This window comes from Vespa velutina, chromosome 14, assembly GCF_912470025.1.
Source record: "Vespa velutina chromosome 14, iVesVel2.1, whole genome shotgun sequence".
Lineage (NCBI taxonomy): Eukaryota > Metazoa > Arthropoda > Insecta > Hymenoptera > Vespidae > Vespa > Vespa velutina.
The window spans coordinates 2,368,848-2,378,847 of NC_062201.1; the positions used below are offsets into that span (position 1 = coordinate 2,368,848).

Here is a 10,000-nt window from a genome sequence, read left to right on the forward strand (position 1 = left end):
CTTTTTTTTTTTTTTTTTTTTTTTTTTGATTTCTCTTAGACCAAATCGAACGAAGAATTAATTTAGACTTTTCATTGTTTCTCTCTATTCTTATGTACTTGTGTGTAATGTTTAATGCGAAAGAATTTTTTTTTTTCGACTATCGCAAATTTGTCGTCTGAAATATTGTGACAATTCATCGGATTAGTTGTAATATATTTAAATCATTCTCAAAACCATTTACAAATTACTCCTGCAAAAGATTGAAATCTTTTTATATCGTTATTATTATTTTTATTTATTTATTTATGCCGTTGGGCGTCAAGATGATCTGTTCTTTAATGGATTTCTTGGGGAAGAAATCAATACAGACCTTTTATCAGTCATTATAAATAAACTGTATAATGTAAAGTAGACTATTTATTATTATTATTATTATTATTATTATTATTATTATTATTATTATTATTATTATTATTATTATTTCTCATTTTATTCAGAATGTTTTCATCTAACTTCAATGAACATCTAATTAAATTAATGAAACAATGAATGAATTATATTATATTTTATATTAAATACTTTAAGGTATCATTGAAAAGAAAAAAAAAAAAAAATCATAATTTCCTATCAGAAATTTAATTAACATAATAAGATATTATATAGCTAATGTAATAAACAATACAAAATTACTTTTTAATTTTTTTATTACCGTCTGAAATTATTAAAAAACAAAAAAATATATATATATATATATACAATATGTATCTTTTATTCTCTTTTTTTTTCATCGTCGTAAGAAATCATTGATAAGAAAAATTCGTTGATCTACAAATAGCAAATAAATTAATTAATTATAAAAATTAAAAATTATAATATTATCGTCGTAAAAAAAAAAAAAAATCGTTGAGAAAATATATTCGAAATGATCGACTTTATTATTATTACAATTTCATAAACGTTAATCTTTGAATAATACACGTGAAAGAGATCTTAAATAAATATTTAATGCGATATCTTAATTTATTTTCATTCTGTTGGAATAGATCGAATAAGTCGCAATTCACCAGCCACGTTCATTCTTCTGATAATTTTAACAATCTCGCATTGTCTATTCATAGAATCGAAATTTTATTTATTTTACGAATTCATGAGATTTCAAAGTTGAGTTCAATAAGATTTACTTAATGGCCTATCCAATTGCCTCTTTTTTCCTTTTTCCATTTCTTTTTCTTCTTTTTTTCTTCCTTTCTTTCTTTTTTTTCTCTTCTTCTATTTTTCTTTTCATTTTTTCATTTTTTTTTCCATATGTAAAATCGAATACGTTTCGAAAGTAATGAAAATCGTTGTTTGTCTTAAGTACATCAATAGGACACAATGATCAATATGAGCCTAAAATATATTTACATGTAATCATGAGAAGATGAGAGAGAGAGAGAGAGAGAGAGAGAGAGAGAGAGAGAGAAGGGCAAAATATAGGGAACGACGGATATTGAAGATCTTTCTTATAAAAACTATTTCAAACATTTAAATTCGTGAATTAATTTCATGACCGAGATTTCTGATATATCATTAATTCTTAAAATATCGATTAAGTTCGTCGACTCATGGACATGATAGTTCTCTCGTATTATTTTTCTATAATTGAATTCTCTATAACGGGATGTCACATAACATCGAAGTCACATAATAATATATAAATATATATATATATATATATATATATATATATATATATATGTTGATGTTTTGTTTAAATATTATTTTATTTTATCGATGCAAGATTAATTGTCAAGGTATTTATGTTTTATGATTTTTTTTCTTTTATTTTTTTTTTTTATTTTTTTTCATATTTTTTTATTGATATTAATTGTACTTAATGGGGTATAATTGCATGAATAATATTAATGTAATATGTAATCGGAACTTTTACATTATTTAATTTTTGTATAAGAGACGAAAAGAAAGGAAAGGAAAAAAAAAAGGAAAAAGGAAAAAAAAAAAGAAGAAAAAGTAATCGAATTACAAATACGATCAATAATAACATCATTACGTATAATCCGATATGTACGTATGATAAAAGAATCGAATATTTTATTTGACCGTCGTATCAATTATAGATAATAACAATTAATGAGACAAATATTTATTGATTTTATAGATAATCGAAAAAATAAAAGAAAAACAAAAAAAAAAAAAATAAAATTAATAACGATAATTAAAAATACTATGAAAATTAATTTGTTCGTTTTGGATGTTAAATTTTGGATGTAAATTTTGTTAAAAAAAAAAAAAAAAAAAAAAAAAAAAAAAAGTGAAAAAAAGCGGAGGGAAGAAGGAAGCAAAAAAAAAAAAGAAAAAGGAAAAAGAACAAGAAAACAAAAAAAAAATTATCTAACGTTTCTCCGATTAAACGACGAATTCATTGAAGTCTAACATTAAATGATAATTAATTGATAATATTATTATGCACTTTTTAATTTATCGAAACACTTCAATTTTTTTTGATTCCTTTCTCTGATTAATATTATCCACGAGTTTGAATGTTTCCTTAATTGTTCATTATTTCTTTTATTGTTTATTTTTTATTTTTCCGCTTTTTTTTTCCTCTTTTTATCTTCTTCTTCTTCCTTTTTTTTTTTTTCTTTTTTTTTTTTTTTATCAATTTTCAAAACGACCCGTATAAATTGCTACGTAATAAAGAAAAATCCTTTGAGGAGTAACGTGAAATCCTGTTTCGGTAAATTTCGTTTTAAGTAAAACGTATTACGAGCGACGTCGAAATTTTTCATTGAGTTTGCGGTTTTGTATTAGTGACGATACCTAATACTAGCATTGCACTCGTGCATTTATACTAACACTTTCAAACGCGACGTGAACGGAGAGACAAGATACTAAAGCACGTTTCCTTTTTAACGCGACGTTTCTTATTCAACGTGTGTTCCAGAGTCTGACGATCAATAAAATGAACGCGGTTGTTACGCCGAAGTGTAGGTATACTACACATACATAAACATATACGTATATATATATATATATATATATATATATATGTATGTATATATATATACATATATACATATATATACAAACATATCGATTATTATAGCAAATCGATGTGGCTTAGTTATTAAAATAAAAAGATTCATTGCTTTGACGGGATCTACGATTTAAATGCTTTAGTTATCACACTGGGACCGCTTTTAAACGATTTGATTGAATCTAAGAAACAATATTCGAATATGAATTATTGATACGTAAATTTACGTATGACATAAGGACATAAATCAAAGTTACTTTTTTTCCTTTTTCTCCTCGAGTTTTGTTTTTTTCTTTTTCTTTTCTTTTTTTCTTTTTTTTTTCCTTTTTTTTTTTCTAACGAATTACATTAGTTTCGACTTGTAAAGAATGTGAATGTAAATATCTACGCGTATTTACTTATCTATTAAATAGATATTAGATCTATATGATTATTCTATTAATTAAATAAAAGATAATTGTAAAGAATGATCGTTAAATAATCGATAAGATTGGTGATCTAGAAGATTTTATTTTTTTGTGAATGATCATTTAACGTAACACTTGAATTCAATTAAATCATTAAATTTAATTAATCATAATGTTCTGCGAGAGAGAGAGAACGAGAGAGAGAGAGAGAAAGAGAGAGATGACTATGTATTTTAATAGAATATTTTCAATTATAATTTAGTTACATCTTTTTTTATTTCAATATTATATAGCTTTATATATATATATATATAATCTATATATTATAATATATATAACGTATAGATTATAATAATCTATATTTATTTACAGTCAGTAAATAAAATATTTTCTCTTATATCATTTCTATATAAAAGTCTTGACGACTATAATTGAATGTTTTTAATTAATTAGAAATGACTATAATGTGATTACAGCCTTGACAACTAAAAATAGTTACAGTCATTCACACCTACGATATATAATCGTATAATTAATTAGCAAAAAAATCATAATAATTATAACAAAAATAATTTTAGCTCAGTTGGCAGATGATTATAACTAGATTAACTTTCTCACTACATATATATATATATATATGGACACATATATATATAATGAAATATACAATATTTATAGTTTTAATCATGTCAGTTCCATTATTATAACTTTCACGTACGTATACCTACTCATAATTTTATGTACTTTATTAATTCTCTCTCTCTCTCTCTCTCTCTCTCTCTCTCTCTTTTTCTCTCTTTCTCTTTCTACAAATCATCCTAAATATATATACGTAGAATATTTTCATTCCTTTCCCATGAAATGGATGATCATTCACGTTAAAATTGAACTTACATATTACGAACGAATAATTCTTCAAGAAGATGAAAATAAAAAAGAAATATCTCTGCTCACTTGGAAAACACAACATTGAATACAAACACACACATTTATATATATATATATATATATATATATATATATATACCATAAATCCGTAATAATAATAATAATAATAATAATAATAATAATAATAATAATAATAAGAAAAAAGAAAAAAATAGACTAATTTCTTTCGATCGATGAAAATAAAACTTTGTTACCATTCACTGGGTGGAGGGAGGGAGGGAGGGGGGGGGAGGGAAGGAGGAGGAGGAGGAGGAGGAGGAAGGGAGTAGGGGCGGCACACTTATCCATATTCAAATTTACTCTTGCTCTCTAATTACATTTCGTAATTTCTCGTTCGTTGAACTTCGTTTAAAGTAAAGTAAGGGGAATATTGATATCCTGTCTGGCTGGTTCGTTGGTGGAGCGTGAGTTAGCGATACACAACGAAACGAAGATGTCTCTGACTCGACACCGTGCCAACTCGCTCGTTACCTCTCTCTCTCTCTCTCTCTACCTACCCTAACCACCCCTTTTTCACTGTCTCTCTCTCTCTCTCTCTCTTTCTCTCTCTACCTACCCTAACCACCCCTTTCTCTCTGTCTCTCTCTTTCTCTTTCTCTCTCTCTCTCTCTCTCTCTCTTCTCTCACTCTGTCGTAGTATAGAACGGCGCATCAATTGTTGGAAATACGGGACACTATCGGGGAGAACATCGTGATTATTCCATGACAGCCACTGTCCTCCCAGCTTCTATACATCTACGCGTATAGACTATACACACTATCTATACACACACAAATACATATACATATATAATATATAATATATATATATATATAAAAATATAAATGTGTATGTATGTATGTGTGTGTGTGTGTGTATATTTTATTCGTACTCTTGTATATATATATATACGTTTATATCGTTTACCAGGAGGACGTCGAAGTTGACAAAAGAACTGAATTTTCCTGCGTCCAACAAAAGGAATCCTAACTCGAGAACGATGTAAAGGTCGTTCGGAAATGAATTACAGAGAAATGTACTCACTCACTCACTCTCTCTCTTTCTCTCTCTCTCTCTCTCTCCCTCTCTCTCTCTCTCTCTCTCTTTCTCCCTTTGTATGTTTCTCGAAATATTCGTGATTTAATCTTCGTTGTTGAATTTATGTCAAACACCGTATTATGAGTTTGACGTAATCTAAGGCGTTCAGATTATGAATGGTATAGTATCGTTTATCGATAAGATAGTATCGTACGTATTTCTTAACGATTCAATTAAGTATATCATTCGTTTTACTTTATATCAGATGAATTAATTATGAGATAAAAAATATTTAATATCGAGCGATAATTATTTATTTATTTGATTGTAACATTGAATAAATTTCGAAAGATGTATATCTTTTTGTAAACTTTTTTTTTTCTTCTATTTTATTATTTCTAATTATATTGATGATTTATCAAAAATGATTTAAGAAAATGAAATTTCTTTATCTTTTTTTTTCTCGACCGTGACAGAGAGAGAGAGAGAGAGAGAGAGAAAGAGAGAGAGAGAGAGAGAGAAAGATTAAGGTCTATTACGATTATTATTATTATTATTATTATTATTATTATTATTATTATTATTATCGTTATTATTTGCTTAGGACTGATACATATTTATTAATGAATTCGAAATGAGAAACAAGATTTTTGAATGAAATTTATCTGATATATATATATATATTATAAACCTATACATGTCTAATTGTTGCGTCTTTTTTTCTGTTAAATAAAATGAGAGTTCATATACATCATGATCGATAAAATATATGAACATAAAACATACAAATTTGAACGTGTTATCAATCTTGACACAAGACTACGAAGAAGAAACATAGAGTAGAATTTGCAGAGATTATATGTGTGATATGCACACCTTTCTCTCTCTGTATGTGTGTTTATGTATATGTATCTGTACATATATATATATATATATGTGTGTGTGTGTGTGTGTGTGTGTGTGCCAAATAATCGAGGGAGAAATCAAATGGAATGTGAAACGGAGCAAATGCGAACGCGTTAACTGGGCTAAGGCCAATACGTGAACTATTTGGCACAGTTCCAAAGACCCAAAGGTACCTTTAAACAGGACCCTTTCTGTTTCTTCGCGTGCTACAAAGGATTCTTCTATCGAATCGATTCAATGTTGTAATCTAAATGCCCGCCAAATTTAAATCGAATATCATCGGGCATGATTTTTCTAATAACTTAATTGGATCTTCGTAGATTTTTTCTTCTTCTTTTTTTTTTCTTTTTTTCTTTTTTTTAAAGATAAATAAACAGAATAACGAGATATATATATATATATTTTTGTTTGTAATTATCTAAAATTATAATAAACATTTAAGAGTATTAATGTATTAACAAAATGAACATTGTTTTCGTATAATTACATAGCATCTATTTAATTCTAATATCAACGAAATGTTCTTATCGTATCTATTAACGTAACGAATAGAATTAGTATATAAGATATTATTTCTCATTCATTTATTTATTTTTTTTTTTTTTTACAATAATAAATAAACGACAATAATTTTTAATTAACATTGTTAATTCTAATAATTATGATTTCAATAATCGTCAAATAAGAAATCTGAGATTTATTACTTTTTAGAAGGATTATGTTCATTCTATCTTTAATATGTCGATGTAATTTTATCGAATAATTCTAACTTTGAAAAATTCTAATACTTTGAACGATATATCCGTTATTATTTTTAATTTATTTAATTTTTTAAACAATTACAGTGAAAAGAAAAGAAGAAAAAAAAAAATAAAAAAAGAAGATAATTTTTTTTTGTTGTTGATTATCACGCTTCTAATACTTATAATTGCGATCATTGTAAAATTATATTCATTTCTATGAATTCGATGATTCCAATATTTAATATAACGATGTAATTTTTATTGAGAAATTGTCTTACGTTCTATATTTTCTTTGAACGATGTAAATTTTATTCTCTTATACATTCTGCGAAATCAAAAATTTTTTTAAAATAACTGATCAAAAATAAAAGTTATAAATAAAAATATATTCGACGTGAAAAGTTATAAAAAAAAAAAAAAAAAAAGGAAAAAGAGAAAAAAAAAGAGAAAGAGAAAAAAAATATCCAATCGGGTTCGACGATATCACATTTCTCCGATAATAAAAAACATAAAAAGATTCATCATCTTATTTTCCGATAATTAAAGAGCAACATGTAATTGAGAGAAAGAAAATAGGATACGTTATGCCGTGTAATAATTACGATCGATGTATCCTCATGATTCATTAAATCATTTTTCACCTGATCGATTTTATTAATAGAACTAAAACATTCTAATTATTCGCGTAAATAATTTCGATATTGAATTTGTTCAATCAATTAACATCCTTCTTGATATAAACATAACCACGAGAAATAATCGATTAATAAAAGAACCAAAAAAAGAAAAAACAATAAAACAAAACAAAAAAAAACAAAAAAAAAACAAAAAAAAGAAAAACAAAAAGTTTGATATTTAGGTATATTTGTAAAGATGTATATACGTGAGAGTATATAAGTATGAATATATATATATATATATATATATATATAAATACACATACATATATGTATGTATATTTGTAGAAATACGTATGTATGTATATATAAAGATATATAGGTATATAGATGTCCATTCTTAAAAAGACACGGTCCTCGTTGCAAGCATCGAGGACTTACGGAGGGAGGGAATCGGTGGTGCTGGAGGAAGGGTGATAGTAGAGGAGGGGTAGGAGGTGGAGGAAATGCAGAGCGTGTAAGTAAAGAACCGGCCACGAAATTATTCAAGACAGATCGATATCCAGCAGCGCGTTATACCTGATGCTCGACTGAATTCACCTATCTTTTACACTCGAGGACAAACTTATTTTCCATGTGCACGGTAAAAATCATAGAAACCTGACATTTTATGTTTCAGGAAGATATATATATATGTATCAACGGAATGATATAATAATTATGATAATAATTTTAATGAAATAAATTTTTTTTCTTTTCTTTTTTTTTTTTACTTGAAAGATCAATCTTTCATTTAATCATTCTCAATACTTTTAATTCGATGATCGATCGATTTATTTATTTAATTATTTATTCGAACGCTCATTGTTCGACGTTATAAATAGATAGGTTGTACTTATCTATATTTATCTATATTTGTCTTTTCTAAGTTCTTATCATATTTCATCAATGACATTATGTAACATCGTAAACGAATATCTATTTCTATTTGTCTTTTTTTTTCCTTTTTCCCTTACTTTTTCTTTTCTTTTTTTCTTTTTTCCCCTTTTTTTCAATGACTATTATTTCCATTACTATTATATCTTTTCGTAATTAAATCATAAAATGAAAATATTATATGAACGATTCGACGCATCTTAAGGTATTGTTCTAATCGTAAAACGTAGAAAAAAAGAAAAAAAAAAAAGAACAAAAAAGAAGAAGAAGAGGAAATGAAAATAAATATCGTAAAAATTGCGTGTCGAGTCATTTTTAATCGTTAAAAAAAAGAGAGAGAAAAAAAAACAAAAGGAATAAAAAAATAAAAATCGTCAATCTTGCAAGATAAACGATCGAGGACTTTTATAATCGTTTCGAGAAAAATTCCTTTCATTCCGAAAGAAAAAAAGAAAAAAAAAAAAAGGAAAAGAAAAAAAAAGAGGTAAAAGAAAAAGAGGAAACAAAAGAGAAAATAAAAGAAATGAAACAATCAATTCAAAGTAAAAGATAAATCGTTCGTAAGTGTGTGTGGACGATCGATAAACTTAGGATCTCGTATTACAAGGATTCTGTCAGGATCAAAATCGAGTAGGTTGTTCGACGGTAGAGAAGTATCGATCAAAAAGAAGGACACGACAAGGGGAGTAAAAGGAAATGACAATACTTACTTTAAAAATAGCCTGTAGAGTACGGCGCTGAAGGTCTGTGAAAACCAGCCGCGGTTTCTTGGGGGCGGGCTGTTGGTGTTCTGCCTGATTCGACATCTCGTCTTTCCTCTTGCATGCTATAAATTTTTAAATATCATTCTAGAAAAATTCGTTTCAAAGTTCGCCTAAAACAACAATATTATTTCTACGAAATATAATCACGATTGAGTTTTATTCACGAATACGTATTTATATATATATATATATATATATATACGTATGTATATATGTATATATAAATGTATCGTAACATTAAAACGAGAGTCACGAAAAGTAGACTAAAAAAAAAAAAAAAAAAAAAAAAAAAAAGAAAAAACAAAATAATAATTAAAATGGTCAATTAAGTACTCTCTCTTTCTCTTTCTCTCTCTCTCTCTCTCTCTCTCTCTCTCTCCTTATGTCTTTTTTTTTTTTTCATAAGACAAAAATATATTTATATTTAGAGAAAGGGAGAGAGAGAGAAAGGTAGATGATGATAAAAATTATTTAATCGATGAATGAAGAAACTATAAAGTTAAAATATAATACAAATTGTTTTGATTCCACAGACGTTTCACTCATAACGAATATATGATTGAAGATCGATGTCATAATGATCACGTGAATTTTTTTTATTACGATACTTGTTTAAAAAAAAAAAAAAAAAAAAAACAAACA

The 10,000-nt window shown here is 26.4% G+C and overlaps 1 protein-coding gene across 2 annotated transcripts in view; it reads right to left on the bottom strand.

Annotated features, from left to right (window-relative positions):
* The window catches only part of LOC124954156 (one cut domain family member 2), a 109,472-nt gene that overhangs the window by 812 nt on the left and 98,660 nt on the right, over positions 1-10,000 (bottom strand). For both annotated transcript variants that reach the window (XM_047506639.1, XM_047506638.1), the window contains one exon: positions 9,305-9,420. In XM_047506639.1, the coding sequence (XP_047362595.1) occupies positions 9,305-9,420 (116 nt within the window). The remainder of the gene's footprint in view (positions 1-9,304; positions 9,421-10,000) is intronic.